The sequence below is a fragment of the Narcine bancroftii genome, chromosome 6, assembly GCF_036971445.1.
Source record: "Narcine bancroftii isolate sNarBan1 chromosome 6, sNarBan1.hap1, whole genome shotgun sequence".
In the NCBI taxonomy this organism is placed as follows: Eukaryota; Metazoa; Chordata; class Chondrichthyes; order Torpediniformes; family Narcinidae; genus Narcine; species Narcine bancroftii.
In genome coordinates, this window is record NC_091474.1 from 161595138 (window position 1) to 161616330 (window position 21193).

General features: G+C 42.6%; 1 protein-coding gene across 21 annotated transcripts in view; it reads right to left on the reverse strand.

Annotated features, from left to right (window-relative positions):
- The window catches only part of dnmt3ab (DNA (cytosine-5-)-methyltransferase 3 alpha b), a 569168-nt gene that overhangs the window by 84908 nt on the left and 463067 nt on the right, over positions 1 to 21193 (reverse strand). For all 21 annotated transcript variants that reach the window (XR_011340476.1, XM_069886523.1, XM_069886520.1 and 18 more), the window contains one exon: positions 12724 to 12808. Coding sequence is in view for 20 of the 21 variants with exons in the window: in XM_069886523.1 (XP_069742624.1) it covers positions 12724 to 12808 (85 nt within the window). In the remaining variant the exon portion in view is untranslated. The remainder of the gene's footprint in view (positions 1 to 12723; positions 12809 to 21193) is intronic.

Consider the following 21193-nt stretch of genomic DNA (forward strand, 5'->3'; position numbering starts at 1 on the left):
GAGGTGGCAGATGAAATACAATGTTGGAACGTGTACGGTGAACATTTTGGTAGAAGAAATAGACAGGCAGACTATTATTTCGACGGGGATAAAATGCAAAATTTGCAGGTGCAAAGGGACTTGGGTAGGTAGTGAAGAAGGCACGTTTGCATTAATTTTTAGAAGAACAGTATATAAGAGCAGGGATGTAATGTTACGGCTCTATGGGACACTGGTGAGACCTCATTTGAAAAACTGTGTATAGTTTTGGGCACCTTATTTGAGAAAAGACATGCTGGCATTGGAGAGGGTTCAGAAACGATTTACCAGAATAATATCAGGAATGAATGGGTTGGCATATGACAGAGGTGGCCAAACCGCGGCTCATGAGCCACATGTAGCTCTTTGACATGTATGTACAGCTCGCGAAAATATGTTGATGAGCTGGTGCTCACAATGGTAGTTTTAGTGGGCGTGGTTCACGACGGAAAATATTTGGTATGTATGCCGTATATATCGCATGTAAAATTCGGCCCCCTTATTTTTGGCATTGGCTGTCCACCCTCCTGAGGGTGGACTAGTCTTGTCCACCCATCCATCCAAGCTCCCGAAGCCCTGGTTACCCTCCCATCTGAGCTCCTGACACCCTGACCACAGACTCTTGCCTAGACCTCAGTGCCTGCCCTTCTGAGCTCCCAATGCCATGACCTGGGTTTCACCTAGGCCCCAGACACCTGCCCATCTGAGCTTCCAATGCTCTGACCGCAGACTCTCACCCAGGCCCAACTCCCTGCCCATCCAAGCTCCCATCACCCTAAATGGGGCATGTGTACTTTTTTTATTATTGAAACTAACACAAATTAGCAACTTAAAAACTACATACATAAACAAATATATAGATTTATTTCTTAATATTTATATTAAATTTTTGTTACAAAATGTGCCATGTAAAAAGGTGTATAATTTTTTTCATATCTTGCGGCTCTCACACATTTGAAGTTTATCGTACGTGGCTCTCATGTTAAGCGAGTTTGGCCACGCCAGCAAATGATGAACATTTATTGGTTCTTGGACTGTACTCGTAGGAGTACAGAAGGATGAGGGTTGCTTTAGTTATTGAACCTCTAGCACAATTAATACGTCAGAATAATAGTATTAAAGGTATAAGAGTCTTGAATGAAGATTATAAAATAAATTTATTTGCGGATGATGTTTTGCTGTATTTGGTGGATCCTGATGTTTCTCTGCCAGCACTTCAAGATTCTTTAGAGATTTATGGTCAATTATCTGGTTATAAGGTTAATTGGACTAAAAGTGAAATTTTATCAATTAGTAAAGATGATTATTCAATGTTTAGAAATATTACAAATTTGAAGTGGACGAAACAAATTAAATATTTGAGAATTAATGTTAATACTAACTACCAAAATTTATATTCACTTAATTATCTTCCTTTAATGAAGAAGATTAAGGCAGATTTAGTTAAATGGAAAGATTTACCTTTGGGTTTATTAGGAAGAATTAATAATATAAAAATGAATATTTTTCCTCGTATACAATATTTATTTCAATCAATTCCTTGTTGTTTACAAAAAAGATTTTTTAAGGATTTATATAAAGTAATTAGGGATTTTTTTGTGGAAAGGAAAATTTCCTAGGGTGGCGTTGAAAAAATTGATGTGGGATTTTCAATTTGGAGGGTTACGGCTACCTAACTTTCAATTTTATTATGAAGCAGCTCAATTTAGATTTCTTAGCGCATTAATGGCCACACAAGATACGCCTAGTTGGGCACAGATAGAATTGGAGTTATTTCTGAAAAATTTTTGAATGAATTTTTATTTCGATGGAATAAAAATTTGTTACGAACTTATGATGTACCAATATTGAAACATTTAATGAATTTATGGACAAGTAAATTACATAAAATGGGATTGAAAGATAAGTGGTTGGGAAGATTACCATTATATAATAATCAACTTGTTCCTTTCACGGTATCTAATACTATTTTGAAACAATGGGAGGAGAAAGGAATACATAATTTCTCTGACTGTTTTTTAGAAGGTCATTTTTGTTCTTTTGTAGAATTGCAAAAGAGATTTGATATAAGTGGTTATTCTATATTTGTGTATTATCAGTTAAGATCTTTGGTAAAACAGGTATGCGGTCGTCAAATGAATTTACTGTCTGAAACTGATTTTGAGAAATAAGTGCTCTCATTTCCAAAAAAGGGTTATATATCAGGTTTGTATCGTATTTTGTTGGAAAGTGAAAGTAAAATAGATTGGGATAAAGATAAAATGAAATGGGAAAAAGATTTAAGTTTAACAATAACTGAAGATTGGTCTGAAATCTGCCGTAATAGTGTTCGAAAATTGATTAATGCTAGATTGGCGATGATTAATTATAGTTTTATACATCAATTATATTTAACACCCGAAAAATTTAAAAAAATTTGGTTTTAGTAAGTCAGATCTTTGTTTTCGTTGTGATCAGGTTTCTGGTACTTTTTTACATGCTGTTTGGTTGTGTGATCGGTTACAACAATTTTGGAAAGGTATTCAATCTGTATTTAATAATCTATATAATCTTCATATTGTATTAGACCCTGATATATTTTTATTAAGGAATATGCAACCATTGATTGATTTAGAATTAGATAATTACCAGATCTCTTTTATTTACTTAGCGCTGGCAGTGGCCAAGAAATGTATAGCGATTACTTGGAAGAATAGAAATGTATTGTCTTTAGATAGGTGGTATTCAGAGATGAAGTTTTGTTTGGTTATGGAAAGAATATCTTTTTCTATACAAGATAAGATGTCTTTTTATGAGTTAAAGTCGACCCCATTTATTGATTATATACAATTTAAATAAGTTTGAATTTATCATTTTTTTTCTTTAAAAAACTTTTTTTATTATATATTTTTTCTATATATGTTTTCTTTTTTTCTTTCTTTTTTTAAGTTTTTTTATTGTTTTTTTTTCATTTAAGTTCTTTTTGTTTTTGTTTTTTCATATATATTTTTATATAATAAATTTTTTTTGGATTAATAATTAATACTCAATTAATATTTTTTTTGTTTTTTTTTAATATATATCGATCTTTTTTTTAAGAAATATATTTTTAATTTTTAAAATTATACTAATAGTATTAATTCTTCACTCTTTACCGTGGGGGTGGGGAGGGGGGGGTTTAGGGGTTAAAAATAGTTTTTTTTTTAGTCTTAGTTTTTAGTTGTTAGGGATTGCCGAGAATGGTATTGTATTAACTATGTTACTTTGTACTTGTATTACTTTATTTTGTATTTTTTCTGTACGTGAATTACTTACTTTCTTCATATGTTAAAATTAATAAATAAAGTTTCGAAAAAAAAAGAAGGATGAGGGTAAACTTCAGAGACATTTCGAATGCTGAAAGGCCTGGACAGAGTAGATGTGGCAAGGTTGTTTCGCTTGGTAGGGAAGTCTAGTATGGACAAGAGGGCACAACTGCAGGATAAAAGGACGTCAATTTTAAAACAGAGATGCGGAAAGATTTTTTTGTCATGAGTCTGTGGAATGTTGCCACAGGTGGCTGTGGAAGCGAGGCTATTTGGTATGGTTAAGGCAGAGATTGGCAAATATTTAATTAGACAGGACATCAAGGATTACAGGGAGAAGGCCAGGAGTAGGAGGCGGATCAGCTCACAATTAGAATAGGGGAGCAGACTCAATGGGTCAATCGTCCTACACCTTGTGATCTATGTTACACTCCATTCAAGGCCAAACTATTCAAGTTAGTTATAATTGCGATTAATCGTGAGTAAAATATATTGCAAATTATTTTGATTACACTGCTAAACAATGATGGAATATTTTTGATAGTTTTACAGTGTGGGAGATAAAGAGGACTTCGGCAAATGAGTTTGCAAGTGTCCAGACTAAACTCTATTCTAGTAAACTTTCAAAATTTTTAAAGCTTTCGAGGTTGGGTAGGACTAAACATTCACAACGCAGAATGGTCCAAGTGCAACATATCACTGCACTGTTGCTTGCACTGTTATAATAATCTTCCGTCGCCCACCCCCCCCCCCCCCACCTTTTGTTTCCAAGCTGCAACCAATGACCAGATCTGCATGAATTGGGCAGAGCTGGCTATGCACTGGGAGGAAAATGACTGCTAAGGTTTGTAGCATGCACATACACATGCTCACTCAGAGTAATTTATCATGTGATTAGGATAGGCACATTACTTATGATTATTTGACAGCTCTGACCACATTACAGTTCCTCTGAGGTTTGGTGACTGGGACCACATGGAAGAATTCTGGCACGGACTTTCAAAATGTTGTAAACTTTCTTCCATTGTATTGATTACAGATGCTCCTCTACTTACGATGGTTCAACTTACATTTTTTCCAAAGTTTTGATGGTACAAAAGTGATATGTGTTTGGTAGAATCCGTATTTTGAATTTTGATCTGTTACCGTGCATGCTATATGCAGTACGATACTCTCTCGCAATGCTGAGCATTGGCAGTGAGCTGCAGTATCTACTCAACTTCACACGCAGTCTTTGTAGCAATCACATGAATGAAAACTACACCTGTTAAACCATCAACATGTGTCGAGACACAGTGTGTTCAATGCTTTATACATTCTGCAGTGTGCTTTCAGCTGTGTACGTTAATGGTGAGCACCCGTACAATTTAACACTTGCTATCAATTGACAGCAGTGCCACCAAAACCAGGCCTAATCTTTCTCGACTTACAATTTTTTTCCCCTTGCGATGGGTTTGTTGGAATGTAAGCCCATCATAAGTAGAGGAGCACCTGTATTATGCTTGACTTTTTTTAATTGAAAATTTGTTTGGGAAATTTTCTATTTTGTACAGGAAAACTGATGCGTGGACATGGATAAGAGTGCTCATATTTTTACAAAAATATTGTTTCACTTGCATCATGACACTTTCTCTCAAATATTTACATTTTCAAGAGTAGGGGAGCATCTTGCTCGAACCCATATTGTTGGGGCTAGATGCTCCCCCTACTCTTCACGAGCTCAACAAAGCCATCAAACAGCTAAACCCAACAAAGCACCAGTATTGCAGCCAAGATCTACCAGTAGGTAGTAACACAATGACATCATGTCTGCACCAACAGTTCACAAAGTTGAGGGGAGCTACAGAACTACCACAAGACTTCAAAGACACATCAATCATGACCATCTACAAGAACAAGGGAGACCAGAGAGATTGCAACAATTATTGTGGCATCTCTTTTCTGTCAGTTGCAGGAAAATGCCTTGTGAAGATCATCTTTAGATGTTTGGTGTCCAACATCAATGACAACATCCTTCCAGAAAGCCAGTGTCCTTTTTGAACAGGCCGTAGTACAGTGGATATGATCTTCTCACTGAGGCAGCTCTAAGAGAAATGTGTTGAGCAGCAGAGAAGTCTCTATGTCACATTTGTTGATCAAACCAAAGCATTTGTCATTGATGATAGACATGCCCTTGGAAGGTCTTACCAAAATTTGGTTGCCCCCCCACAAACCAACATCATGAAGGTACGGAAGGGCGCATCAATATGTGTGGTGATTTGTCAGACTCATTTCCTATCAGCAACGGCATAAAACAGGGCTGTGTTTTGGCTCCTGCTCTGTTTGGACTATTCTTCGCTGCTGTTCTTAAGGATGTCACATCAGACCTGAAATTAGGGGTCTTTCTACAAACAAAGTCTGATGGCGGGCTCCTCAACCTCATAAGACTGAGAGTAAAAAGGAAGTCAGGGTCATTGTGGCGCATGAGCTCCAGTTTGCTGATGATGGTTGCCCACTCTCTCGAAGACTTACAGGAGATCACCACTCACTTTGCCAGTGCTGCCATGAGCTAGGGATTGACAATCAGCCTGAAAAGGGCAAAAGTTTTATACCAACTGGCTTAAGCTACAAAGAACCAACTGTCTTCATTGATGACACTCGTCTCAATGCTGCCAACAGGCTTTGCTACCTGGGGCAGCACAATAACATCCCCAGCTTTTCTAGATGTAGAGATTGAGTCAAGAACTAGAAAGGCCTGCTTTGCCTTTGGTCAGCTGAAAGATCGGGGTTGGTCACAGACATCAGGTTGGCCACCAAGTGTAAGGTGTATAGGGTCGTTGTCATATCGGCCTTGTTATATGGATGGGAGATGTGGTGCCCATATCAGAGTCACTTACGTCAGCTTGACAATCTGCAGTAGTGTCACCTACATTCTCGGATGAAGGTCACCTGGTGAGACAAGGTCTCCAATATCGAGATCCTTTCTTGAGCCAGAATGCCAGCAGTTTCAACCTTAGTGATGTCAGCCCAACTGCGCTGGGCAGGACATGTTGTCAGAATGCCTTATGGAAGACTGCCCAAGGACATCCTGTAAAGTCAACTGTCCAGTAGTACCCAAAAATGAAGAGGCAAACAATTAGGATGTTCTTCACTGGGGCCTCAGGAAAGCTGACATTGCCTCATTAACGTGGAGGGACGCTATCCGAAAAGATGTGGACACTGCTGAGAACAAGCTTATAGAGGCAACAGAGGAAAGACATAGGAAGCACCACTACAGAGCTTCTTCCCCTGCTGCCCTTCTAGGTCTCCTTGCCAAGTATGTGGGAAGCAGGACCTGTCAGGGATTAACCTGTACAGCCACTCCAGGATGCTGGAGCAAACTGACTGAAAGAAACAATCTTCATCCGATGGGATGAATAGCCAGAGAGAGACAGTTTATTGAGCTAGCTTTTGAACACAATAATTTTTAAATTCCACTTTACAAATAGATGCCATTTCTATAATTTTTATGGAAGATAATAATTAACCTATTGGTGCACAATACAACATTTCTGAATGGACGATGAACCACAGTTCTCACTTTCACTTCTTTGTATTTATTTTGAAATATGTAGTTTATAGCAATTTTGCACCTGTGAATGCTACTGCAAGACAATGAATTTTGAACATGTTCATGACAATAGATTCTGATTCTGACAATAACATTCAATGGTAGGAGCCCTTGGAACATCAATATATGGTGGGATCTTGTAGTGCAAGTTCATGGTTCCCTGAAGGTGGCAACACAAACAGGATAGTAAAGAAGATGTACAGCAGGCTTTCCATCATGGATCATATCCATGCTGGGAAATCATATTACAGCTGGATAAAATCTCTGTTCGAGGCCATTAGAGTATTCAAGTGGCTAAATCACAGGAAGGATGTGGAAGCTTTGGAAAGGGTACAGAAGAATTTCACCAGAATTGTAGAATATGAGTTATGAGGAGAGATTGGATAAACTTGGATTGTTTTCTCTGGAGCGACACAGACTTAGGGGAGACCTGATGGACATATATAACATTATGAGAGGAGAGATCATCATGGTGGAAACAGGTACTGGGTTACCTAAAATTAGAAGATACAATATTCTTTGAAATATCTCCCCCTCCATCTGCTTCCAAAGTTTCCATCTCTTCTTTACCTGCTTCCATTCTCACTTTTCTATTTTACATCACTACCCCACCCACTCCCACCTCCCCCAATGGTCTCTTCTTGTACCTGTATCTTCACCTCTTGGACTTTTTTTTATTGGGCAGCACCCGATCACCTTTTGGTCCCTCCACAACCCTTCCCCTTTTGACTCCTCATTTTCCCCCTCTTTATATACTTGATATCTCCTCTTGCCACTTTGGTCATAATTACCCGACTCAACCGGAAATGATGAATGATCATAGATGCTGTCTGATCCATTAGAAACATAGAAAATACTGCCATTTGGCCATTCAAGCCTACACCGCCATTCATTATGATCATGGCTAATCAGTACCCGGTTCCTGCCTTCACCCCATACCCCCTAATCCCCTTGGTCACAAGGGTCAAATTTAACCTACACTTAAATATTGACAGGGAACCAGTCTCAACTACTTCCTGTGGCAAAGAATTCCACACATTTACCACTCTCTGAGAGAAGAATGTTTTCCGCATCTCAGTCCTAAAAAAATTCCCCTTATCCTTAAACTATGGCCCCTGGTTCTGGATTTTCCCAACAATGGAAACCTTCCTGAGTCTAGTCTGTCTAAACCCTTAAGAATTTTATGTTTCTATAAGATCTTCCCTCATTTCTCTAAATTCCAGAGAATACAAGCCTAGTATATCCAACCTTTCTTCATATGTGAGTCCCTCCATCCCCGGTATCAGCCTAGTGAACCTTCTCTGCACCCCCTCCAAGGCAAGGATATCCTTCCTCAGATAAGGTGACCAAAACTGCATGCAGTACTCCAGGTGTGGTCTCACCAAGGCCCTGTACAGCTGCAGCAGGATCTCCCTACTCCTGTACTCAAATCCTCTTGCTATGAACGCCAACATACCATTCACCCTCCTCACCGCCTGCTGCACCTGTACGTCCACTTTCAACGACTGATGCACAGCAACACCTAAGTCTCGCTGCATCTCCCCTTTTTCTAAACGGATACCATTTAAATAATAATCCTCTTTCCTGTTCTTACCTCCAAAGTGGATAACCTTGTATTTATCCACATTATGCTGCATCTGCCATGTCCTGGCCCACTCAACTAACTTGTCCAAATCATCCTGCACTCTCCTAGCATCCTCCACACAGCTAACCCTGCCACCCAACTTCATATCATCTGAAAATTTCGAGATACTGCTATCTATTCCCACATCTAAGTCGTTGATGTATATCATAAACAACTGCGGCCCCAGCACTGAGCCCTGCGGTACCCCACTAGTCACTGGCTGCCATTCTGAAAATAACCCATTTATTCCTACTCTTTGCTTCCTGTCCCTCAACCAATTCTCTATACACCTTAATACCATACCTCCTATACTATGCTCTTTAAGTTTATACGCTAGTCTTCTGTGCAGAACCTTATCAAATCCCTTACTAAAGTCCAGATATATTACATCCACTGGTTCTCCCCTACCCATTCTACTGGTTACATCCTCAAAAAAAAACTCTATTAGATTCGTCAGACATGATTTCCCCTTCACAAAATTATGCTGACTCTGTGCGATGATACCACTACTTTCCAAATGTACTGCAATTGGATCTTTAATAACCGATTTTAGCACCTTCCCTACTACCAATGTCAGGCTAACTGGTCTGTAGTTTCCCAATTTCTCTCTCCCTCCCTTCTTAAAGAGTGGTGTTACGTTGAACACCCTCCAATTCTCAGGAACTAATGCAGTATCCAAAGAGGTTTGAAACATTATCATCAATGCATCCACTATTTCATGGGTTACTTCCTTCAGCACTCTCGGATGCAGACTATCTAGCCCCGGGTGTCACATTTCAGGCCACAAATGTGACACCGGGGATTTATCCGCCTTTAATCCCTGCAATTCAACTAATACAACTTCTTGACTTACAATTATTTCCTTTAGTCCCTCCGTCACAATAGATCCCTGATCCTCAATAATTTCCTGGAGATTAGTTATGTCTTCTTTGGTGAAGAAAGAACTAAAATAGTCAGTCTGCCATACCCTCGTTCCCCATGATCAACTCACATGTTTCTGTCCGCAACATTTCTCTTAACTAATCTCTTTCTCTTAATGTATCTATAAAAGCTTTTACAGTCATTTTTTATGTTCCCTGCCAGCTTCCTCTCATAATCCCTTTTACCTTTCCTAATTAATCTTTTTGTCCAGCTCTGCAGAACTCTGAATTTCTCCCAATCATCCGGGATATTATTCTTTTTGGCTTCTCACTGTACCCTCAAGACTCCAGTGTCTGTAGTTTATTGTGCTTCTTTAATTGGAAAATGATTCCTGGCCAATGAACATTCAACTTTTATGAAAATGACAAAATTAATTAGCACTTTGGTTTGTCTTTTTCTCAGTTGAGAGTATTGTTCTGGATTTGAGCAAATAATGAGAATAAGAGGAAATTAGAAAAAAAAAAGTCAGCACTGTTGGTATAGCGGTTAGCCTCATACCTTTGCAGCACTAGTGATCGGGACTGGAGTTCAAATCCCATGTTGTCTGTACATTCTCCCATGTCTGTGTGTTTACCCCAGGGGCTCCGGTTTCCTCTCACCATTCAAAATGTATCGGGGGTGTAGGTTAATTGGATGTAAATTGGGCAGCACAGACTCATGGGCCAAAATGCCCTGTTACCATGCTGTATGCATGTCTAAATCTATTATTTTGGTTCCCTAAATGGCTGACAAAATAATTCTGATAATGGTATTCAAAGTAGTTTATGCGCAAAAGCTACAACTTCCAATTAGGACCAATGGTACATAACTAATTAAATCAAATTCTAACGTATATTGTTCTAATATAAGCTTCATTGAAATGTCATCTTTCCCTCTGCTCACCTTTGAAATGTACTGGATGACATAAAGATCATATGTTTGCAGTGGAGTGACAGTATATCATACCCATTTCAGTCTATATTAAATGTGACAAGTGATAATTCTTATTCCTTCAGTTATTAATTAACTTTCCTTTTCTTTAATGCATGCTCTATTCTTATTTCAAGCAATACATTCACACCAATTTACATTTTCCTTTTTATCCTTGGACTGTTAATTTCATAAACCACCAACCTCATTGGTTAAGGAGATGCGCAATCACCAAACCTGTTGACCCAAGTCTCAGATGTCCAGTTTTCCTTGTTCTGATAATGTTTGCTGACCAGTTCAACAAAATTTAAAGGAAAGCATACTTGCAAGGGTAAGTTCAACTATTTACATTTTCCATTGATTTCATACATACAAGATTATGGCCCATTATATGAAGTTATTAATTTAAATAAAATAATTACAGAATAGTGAAGCCAATGAACTTGTTTTAAATTAGACATGCCACTGTGTTACGAGGTCAGAGGATTCCAAAAACCAGTAGCAACAGAAATTCACCAAGACAATGGTTACTTAAACAAAAATGTTTTTAATTTTCTTCAAACATAATAATAATATCAATATTTGACTTATTACTATGAACCTAACTTAACCCCCTTCTAATTCTAAGCACACGTCTATGTAATGTGTGTGTGTGTTCAGGAAGTTCTTTGTTTCATTGTTCACTCATTCATTTTTTCACTTCTCAAAGTTCACTGGTATCAGGCAATTTTCCATCCTGTGCACAGAATTTAACATTTATGATCTTCACCAGGCTCTGGTGCTTTAACTTAAATTGTTACCAGTCAAGAAGGTCTTTGAGATATTCATTGTTCATTGGACACATGCAAACTGATCTCCACTTCAGTGTCTTGACGAAGAAACTTGCCCCTTATGGGTTTTTCCAAAAGATAACCTCTTCTTCCAGGTTACCACAAAGAGTTCTTCTTTTTCCCCTATTCTAGGAAAAACACAATAAGCAGCCACAGCCTCTTGTAATTGAGCTTAGAATAGTCTGATCTTGGAACTCAAAACCAGCCTTTAAATGGAGTCTTGCAGCAGATCTACAACACTTGCAGTCTTCAACACCAACTGCTGCAGTAAACTGACTCTCTCTCTCCAAAGAAAGGCATGTTTTTTTCTCTCTCTGTTTGCAAAAACACATGACCCCTCCTCGAACAGCAGACTTCAACCAGAAATTTAGATTGCTAGCACCAGTTTAACAATAAAAGATGAATCAGTTTCTGAGCCTGGACATCTGTTCAAACATGCTATTCTTTTAAAGACAATAGTCCATTTCAATTCTACAACATTAGTCCAATTAACACCTACTTGTGAAGTCTCCACAGGCATTCTTCATGGTTTCTGTAAAGTCAATGGCAGGCATGAAGGCTCCATCTGCACAGGTGTTTGCATTCCAAATGAGGAAATGTAACTGAGATGTCTGTTTGTGAAGTGCGACCTAAACTAAACGCCCACAATCTATACTTTTTTAACATATATTTTATCATAATTTTATTAACCCATTCCATATTAACTATAACAGGCCAATTCAGCCCAACGTGTCTGTGCCGCCCATTTTACACCCCACAAACCTAAACCCTGGACATTTCGACAGTGGGAAGAAACTGGAACCCCCAGAGAAAATCCACATAGACATCAGGAGAATGTACAAACTCCTTACAGACAATGCAGATTTGAACCCAGGTCCAGTCCCGATTGCTGGCATTGTAAAGGCATTATGCTAACTGCTACCCCAAATGTGCTGTCCAAGACTACACTGAGAAAGGTCTGCCCATCCAATTTTTTATCTCTCCAAGCAGTGAGAATGTGAGGAAAGCCAACATCCACTAAGAAAGATGTGTTTTCAATGGAATTTTGTTTTCAAGTTGGGGCAGTTATGAGTTGGTTTGATGAGGAATTCATTGCATCACATGCTAGTTCAATTCAAAGGTATTGTGGACAAAATTAACAAATACTGATGTAAGAACAGCTGCAATTCTTCTCTTGGCTACCCTCTGTGATTCATTTCTGATTCAATAGGCTTTCCAATTTAATTTTATCTGATAACTTCCCAAGTTCAATAATTACTGCACTTGAGAATTGATGCAACTACAAGTTCAGCAAGTGAATTAGAATATCGTTGAATTTATCTGTTTAAGCAGCCAAATAGGTAAAACATCTATACCTACTGTAACAACTACAGATTAATTTTATGTAGATGCTTGAAACTTTTGAAGGAGAGATTAGGGATTACATAATTATAAATCTCTTGCCAAATTGGAGTGCAAACAGGAGTAATAGGTCAGTACTTATCAAAATTAAAAAAAAATCAACCATTTGTAGTCAACTCAATGTTAGCACTTCACTGTATACACTACCTGTTGCAATGCCATCAAAAAGTGACAGTACTCGGACAGGTTTTCTCTTCTCGGCAGCAATGGGCGCGTACAACTTTGGTGGATCCTGAAAATTTAAACAAATAAATATTCATATAATTCTAGAATCCTGTGAGATACTTCAGAAAAATCCACTGATCCACAAAATTATGTCAGTGGATCTCCCTTAAGAACATGAGAAATAGGAGTAACCGTAGAGCATATGGCCCCTTGAGCCTGTTCCAATCCTCCCTCCCCTCTACACCTTTCGCAGGGACCACTCCCTCCATGACTCCCTTGTCTACTCTTCCCTCCCCATCAATCATCCTATTGGGATTACCCTGTGACCACATGAGATTTTCCACTTGCGCCCACACCTTCTCCCTCACCACTGGGGCCCCAAACACTTATTCCAAGTGAAGCAACATTTCACTTAGGAATCTGCATGGGTCATCTACTGCATCTGGTCTCCTGCTGTAGTGTCCTCTATATCAGAGAGACTAGACACAGACTGGGAGATCGCTTTGTTGAGCACCTCAGCTCTGTCTGCTACAATGGGGTAGATCTCCCAGTGGCCACCCATTTCAATTCTCCATCCAATTCTCTTGCTGACATGTCTGTCCATGGTCTCATGCACTGCAAGACTGAGACTACCCGTAAATTAGGGAACACCTCATTTTACGACTGGGCTCCCTTCAAGCAGATGACATTAATATTGACTTTTCTGGTTTTCGTTAAATCACCCCTCCATCCCCCGTAGTCTTTCCTTATCTCTGTCTCTTCATTCTTTCTCCTTTCGCACAAGCATGATAAATTCTTACCTCGTCCCTTATCATATCCAATTAACATCTTTTGTTGCTCTGGATTCCTCCCCCATTGTTTGAAATCTGGGATTTTCTGAGATTTCCTGCTTCTGGTTTATTCTGCATATTTCGTGAGGAAGGGCTCAGGCCTGAAACGTCGGCAATATATCATTGTCTCCTACAGATGCTGAATAGACTGGCTGAGTTCTTCCAGCATTTTGGTGTGTTTTTATACCATTTAATAAGATCATGGCCTATCTGGCTGTGGATTCAGCTCCACATACCTGCTTTTTTTCCCCATTGGATGTGTTAATTTCTTTGTGCAGTATTAACAATTGACTTTTTTTTGTATTTGTGCACAAACTTGTAAAGAGAAGTAAGGTGAAAAAAAAACAACCTCTATAGTGATCATGTACACTCAAGTACCATAGACTTGTCAGGCAATAAGTGACATGTCACATGAGACATAACATGATCAATGAATTTTTGCTGACATCTGTGATATACAGCTCATTTACTTTTACACCTATAAATCAAGAAAGTTAAACCAGAACAGGTGAAACTTGAAATTTCAGCCTGTCTCATTCAGACACCCTTTTGGGAAGTGTTTATGTCTCTCAGGGATCTTAAAATAAAGGAGAAGCCCACTCATTATTACTGGATATGAAAGGAAAACACCAGAAAAAAAAGACACTGAATACTTATTCTCCCTATTAAACCAATCAATCAAGCTCCAGGAAACTGCAGCATGTGAAATTTATAATTGCAGAGAACCTCCCTATAAATACCACAACTCAGGACATCTGTTGACTGAGAAAAAATCAAATCCTGCCACACATTCTGGTGTTTGATTTATCTCTGTGAAAATGAATACCCTATGCATTTCACCTGCCAAGAAACTTACAACGCTATTTCATACGAATACTAACTTGTCCTTTCAGCTTTTAAAAATCATATCTGATCTCAAAGAATGATAACTTCAATGAAAAATAACTGAATACATTAATCTAATCCTGGTAATGATAGTGCTAATATTAACTATTTATGTGATTACCTGCATCTAAAACTTAGTTACTTGTATTTTGATCTGAGTGGCCAACTATCATTGCAAGCCATTCATGAGATATGCAATTTAAGTTTTGCATATGAAAACATTCCATTTGTCTATTGTGTGTGGAGGAAATGTGGCCTCCCTGCCTGTCTGGAATGTGTGTATTGCGGGTGGTCACGTGGCCTCCCCATCTGGAACTTATTCAGAAGTCATATCATCTGCCATTCAAGGTTGGACTCAGGCCACTAATTTGTGCACACCTTACCATTGGCTAATTCAAATCACTCAGCGTCACTATTGGCTAGACACACAGATTAGCACTGTATTTAGCACGAGCACAGAGCACATTTCACACTCCCTGCCTTGTGGTTTGAGCCCCAGATATTGCTCCATGCCAGGTTACTACTGTGGATGTCGCTTGGAAAGATTGTGGGTAAGGTGTGCACTGCACTGAAGCTGAGCTGTAGTATTGCTGTAGATCAAATTGCTATAGATTAATACTTGCAGTAGAGTCATACCTCCTGACAATCAGGGATATGCGAGTTCGTGTACACCCCTGCATAGAGTGTGTACTAGAGCTACCTCCCGATGCTCTGAGGTCCAGGAGAGTGTGTAGAACCCCTGCTTATTCACCCCTGTGTGAATATCTGCAGTGACTGTGTACTGCTGTAATTGTGTACTGTTTAACATTTTCACATACTCTTTTATAAATTATGTGCATGTTTTATTTCTGTAATGATTTTCCCACACTCTTCTAAAAATTGTTGTATTAATAATGTTATCCATTTTGGGGGCAATAATAGGAAAGCTGAGTATTATTTAAATGGAGACAAGCTAGGGAGTGGGGAGGAGCAAATGGATCTGGAAGTACTTGTTCACCGGTCACTGAAGACTAGCATGCAGGTTCAGAAAGCTGTGAAGAAGGCTAATAGCACGTTGGCTTTCATAAAGAGGGGATTGGAGTATAGGGACAGAGACGCCCTTCTGCAGTTGTACAGGGCCCTGGTGAGACCCCACCTGGAGTATTGCGTCCAGTTCTGGTCTCCAATTTTGAGGAAGGACATACTAGCTATAGAGGGTGTGCAGCGCAGATTTACAAGGTTAGTTCCAGAGATGGCGGGGTTGACATATGCTGAAAGGCTAGAAAAACTGGACTTGTATCCGATGGAGTTTAGAAGGATGAGGGGGGACATGATTGAGGTATACAAAATTATCAGGGGGATAGACAGGGTGAAGTTGGATTACTTGTTCCCAATGATGGGGGAGACGAGGACGAGAGGGCATAGTTTAAGAATACAGGGTAGGCCCTTTAGGACGGAGATGAGAAAACATTTTTTTACCCAGAATAGTGTGAATCTGTGGAATGCTCTGCCACAGAGGGTGGTAGAGGCAGATTCGCTGATTATGTTCAAAAGAAAGTTAGATAAGACTCTAGTGGGCAAAGGAGTTAAGGGTTATGGGGATAAGGCTGGAAAGGGGTACTGATGGTAGTGATCAGCCATGATCTGTAAAATGGCGGTGCTGGCTCGATGGGCCGAAGGGCCTACTCCAGCTCCTATTGTCTATTGTCTATTGTCTATTGTCTTAAAAGTTACATGTGATTATAAGCCCTTGTGTCCAGACTTGTCTCTCTGTGAACCCAACAAATCTAACACTCTTCTCAAAAGAACATCGATCTAGTTAAATGAATGTCTTTTGAAAATCATCTTGGATGTGAGTGTTCAGAAAAAGCTACTGCAAATCTCCATAACCAATCAAATTGCTGAATAGAAACCTGGAGAGTCTGAATCAGGAACTATCAATGGGAATACTTAATTCAATGTTCTGTCAAGAAAAGAAAACTAAATACAGGAAGAGAATTAAAGAAGCATGAGGGAGAGAGATGAAAAGAAAACAAAGATACAAACAGCATTTTGAAATCACCAACAAAAATTAAAATTTGAAGATTTGAGATGTCATATTTGAAAATATAAATCCTGGCATTTTCATTTCTGCATTTATCTGTCTCACTCAACCTCATTTTTCTCAACTTTTATTCCGTATATAATTTACATATGCTAAATATGCTTTATCACACCTTTGGTGGCATCATAATTATACCATGCACACTGTGTGCTCTCACTCTTTACTACTTGAAAGGAGATAGACATATAATGGAGGTTATATAGAATGCTGGAAGCTTCATTTGACAAGGATCTCCATGGTAGGCTCATCCTGAAAGTCATGAGGCATGGGATCCATGGAACCCTGTTAGTGTGGATTTGGAATTGGCTTGCACATGGAAGGTAGAGTGTTGTAATAGACAGAGCATATTCTGGCTGGATGGTGACTAGTGACATTCTGCAGGGATTTGTTCTGGGGGCACTGCTCTGTGTTATTAATGAAGGATGAAGAAGTGAAAGGATGGATCAGTACATTTGCAGATGACATGAAGGTTGGAGGTGTTGTGGATGCTATAGAAGGTTACAACGAGATATCAACATGATGCAGATTTGGGCAGAGAGTGGCAGATGGAATTCAAATGGGAAAGGTGTGAAGCAATAGATTTTAGAAGATTGAAACTGAAGGCAGAGTATGTGGTTAATGGCAGGATATTTAGCAGTAAGAAAGCCATAATGTACTGGCCTTGATTAGTCAAGGGATTGATTTCAAAAGCTGTGAGGTAATGTTGCAGATCTATAAAACTCTGGTTATACCACACCAAGAATATTGTGTTCAGCTCTGGTCACTTCATTATAGGAAGTATTTAGATACTTTAGAGATCATGCAGAGGAGATTTGCCACAATGTTGGAGAATATATTTTATGAGGAATGGTTGAGCAACCTCGGGCTTTTCTCTTTGGAGCAATAGAGGTGATTTAATGGAGGCAAATATGATTATGAGAGCCATAAGGCACTTTCAGGTGGCCAATTGCCCCGCTTGTAAAGCCGCATATTTTGGCAATATGTGGCTGTTGGGAGGCCACGTGAATGTGCAGGAGGCGCTTGCAAGATTAACTTTAAAACACTCCTCTGAGAGGGATAATCGCCACGGCACAGTGGCCTCCCCAGCCATCTGAATGCAGCCTCCAAAAAGCCGCTGCATTTGGAATGACAGTCAGCTGGCGAGTGCCTGACAGCTCCTCTCCCAGGTGCCCCTTTCCCCGGCGCAGGACGTTGGGGCAGGGGCAACTGGCTGGGCTGTCAGAGCGGAAACTGCGGGGGTAGAGCCACCGGTGGGGGAGAAGGGGGCTGGGTTGTCAGCGTGGGGTCTGTAGGGAGAGAGCGGCAGGTGTGTGAGCCCGGGGGCCGGGGCGGCCGGCGGGGAGCCCGGGGGCCGGGGCGGCCGGCGGGGAGCGCGGGGGCCGGGGCGGCCGGCGGGGAGCGCGGGGGCCGGGGCGGCCGGCGGGGAGCGCGGGGGCCGGGGCGGCCGGCGGGGAGCGCGGGGGCCGGGGCGGCCGGCGGGGAGCGCGGGGGCCGGGGCGGCCGGCGGGGAGCGCGGGGGCCGGGGCGGCCGGCGGGGAGCGCGGGGGCCGGGGCGGCCGGCGGGGAGCGCGGGGGCCGGGGCGGCCGGCGGGGAGCGCGGGGGCCGGGGCGGCCGGCGGGGAGCGCGGGGGCCGGGGCGGCCGGCGGGGAGCGCGGGGGCCGGGGCGGCCGGCGGGGAGCGCGGGGGCCGGGGCGGCCGGCGGGGAGAGCGGGGGCCGGGGCGGCCGGCGGGGAGAGCGGGGGCCGGGGCGGCCGGCGGGGAGCGCGGGGGCCGGGGCGGCCGGCGGGGAGAGCGGGGGCCGGGGCGGCCGGCGGGGAGCGCGGGGGCCGGGGCGGCCGGCGGGGAGAGCGGGGGCCGGGGCGGCCGGCGGGGAGAGCGGGGGCCGGGGCGGCCGGCGGGGAGAGCGGGGGCCGGGGCGGCCGGCGGGGAGAGCGGGGGCCGGGGCGGCCGGCGGGGAGAGCGGGGGCCGGGGCGGCCGGCGGGGAGAGCGGGGGCCGGGGCGGCCGGCGGGGAGAGCGGGGGCCGGGGCGGCCGGCGGGGAGAGCGGGGGCCGGGGCGGCCGGCGGGGAGAGCGGGGGCCGGGGCGGCCGGCGGGGAGAGCGGGGGCCGGGGCGGCCGGCGGGGAGAGCGGGGGCCGGGGCGGCCGGCGGGGAGAGCGGGGGCCGGGGCGGCCGGCGGGGAGAGCGGGGGCCGGGGCGGCCGGCGGGGAGAGCGGGGGCCGGGGCGGCCGGCGGGGAGAGCGGGGGCCGGGGCGGCCGGCGGGGAGAGCGGGGGCCGGGGCGGCCGGCGGGGAGAGCGGGGGCCGGGGCGGCCGGCGGGGAGAGCGGGGGCCGGGGCGGCCGGCGGGGAGAGCGGGGGCCGGGGCGGCCGGCGGGGAGAGCGGGGGCCGGGGCGGCCGGCGGGGAGAGCGGGGGCCGGGGCGGCCGGCGGGGGGGGGGAAGGGGTCTGGCCGAAACAATGCCGGTACCCGACTCGAGTGCCGTACTCACCTGCCGACCGCTCCAGCCCCTGTTCTCTCCCATTGGCTGCTCCAGCCCCTGTTCTCCCCCATTGGCTGCTCCAGCCCCCGTTCTCCCCCATTGGCTGCTCCAGCCCCCGCCGGCCGCTTTATAAACATACACCCTGTCCTTTTAGCTGACCTTTCACCCATTGCCCTATTCATACATCTGTCTCATTTCACATACCAATGGCTGCACTTGGAGAGGACACCCATTGCAGGGATCAGAGACATTTCAGGGGAAAGGAGGATATATTACAGACTGCAGATATTGGAATCTGGAGCCAAAGAATAATCTGCTGGAGGAACTCAGTGGGTCAACCTACATTAGTGGGAGACTAAGGATGGACAACATTTTAGGTCAGAACTCTTCATCAAGACTTATTTTTCTCCCACTGTTGCTGCTCAACTCACTGAGTTTCTCCAGCAGATTGGTCTTTGGCTTCAGGGAAAGGATGTCCATTGCTTGAGGGTTACCTTTGTGCCTGATGCAGAATATAATGAAAATATCAGGAAAAAAGACTGATCAATTAGCATCTGCCAAGCCCATTATTTCCTTCTACTTTGTTTAGCAGTTCATTCTGCTCTACACACTATCCTCTAATCATGGTGTATTTCTTGGGGAATGCTGGAGAGAGTCTAGTTTTGGCAAGCCTTGGAGCCATATTCTTTAGCATCTGGTTCACCAAACCCAGCAACCTCATAAGGAGGTCTTGGAAGCATTATACACTTGTAGATTCATGGCAACAACCAACACATTCAAATCAGCCACAGTTAATGAACCTCAAATGATGCTGCAGAGGAGGAAACCATGATCTTTCTGCTGCTAAACACAGTGCAAGGTTAAGTAAGGGGAAGAGCAATAGCTGAAGCCCTGAGCTCTAAAGTCATAGTGTCATCAGATTAACATCAGAATCTGCTATATTTGGATGCCACTGAGCATATACTAAAGCGCACATATTCACAGGTCATTTACCAGCCTACCTTCACTGGACAACACCAAACCCTGACAATATGATCTGTGACAAAACAGAAAAAATTGGACCACTCTTCATTTCTCAGCAAAGGCTATCAGTGTGGAAGTTTGAGAATCAGTATTTCATGATTAATATGCCAAAATCTTGCACAAATCTCATATCTATTGGGCAGTAATAATTTTAGTCCACAAATCACCGGGAAGATATCACAGATGCTGCCTCCACAAAATCCTCCGATTCCATCGGAAGGATAAGAAAAAGAATGATTTGAGGACTGATTGACAAAGTGCTCTGGACACTCAGACCAGAGACTCCAAGCCATTTCATAACACAGGATTATGATGTTGGGTGCCAGAATGGAACCAAATTAAAATACACTAATCGAAGTCCATGCAGTCTGGTTGCAGGAGTGAAAGAGGTGAATCCAGACACTCAGTGTTTCTAAAGGGATTCTCTTTTGCTTCTCTTTCTCCTATTGTTAGGCACACCAGGCAATGCTCATGGTGACTCTTTATTTGCTTTTATGGCAGATTAACGTTGAAGTATATAATTTTTAGTATATTTTTATCTATTATTACATGACAATAAAAGGAATTATGAACTTGAACCTTGAAAAAACTATTCACACTGTAGTGTTGAGTCAGGTATTTAGTTGGCAATTGCTAAATCTAAATGTAGGCCTGTGTCGAGGAAGGCTGCAACAATGTTCATATCATATTTTCAACCTTTCTCAATATAATATTGAACTTCACCTCCAAAATGTTTCACACTGGACTGGATTTAATCTACAGGACAATTGGGAAACAATTGCTCCAGAACCAAAGTGACTCCAACCTCAGTAAATAAGTTTCACTATGAAGATGATACTTGTGCATCCACAAATTTGGAGGATGTAATCAAAGCCATTATCAACTCTTATACTAAAGCGCACATATTCACAAGTCATTTACCAGCCTACCTTCTCTGGACAACACCAAACCCTGACAATATGATCTGTGACAAAACAGAAAAAATTGGACCACTCTTCATTTCTCAGCAAAGGCTATCAGTGTGGAAGTTTGAGAATCAGTATTTCAAGATTAATATGCCAAAATCTTGCACAAATCTCATTATCTATTGGGCAGTAATAATTTTAGTCCACAAATCACCGGGAAGATATCACAGATGCTGCCTCCACAA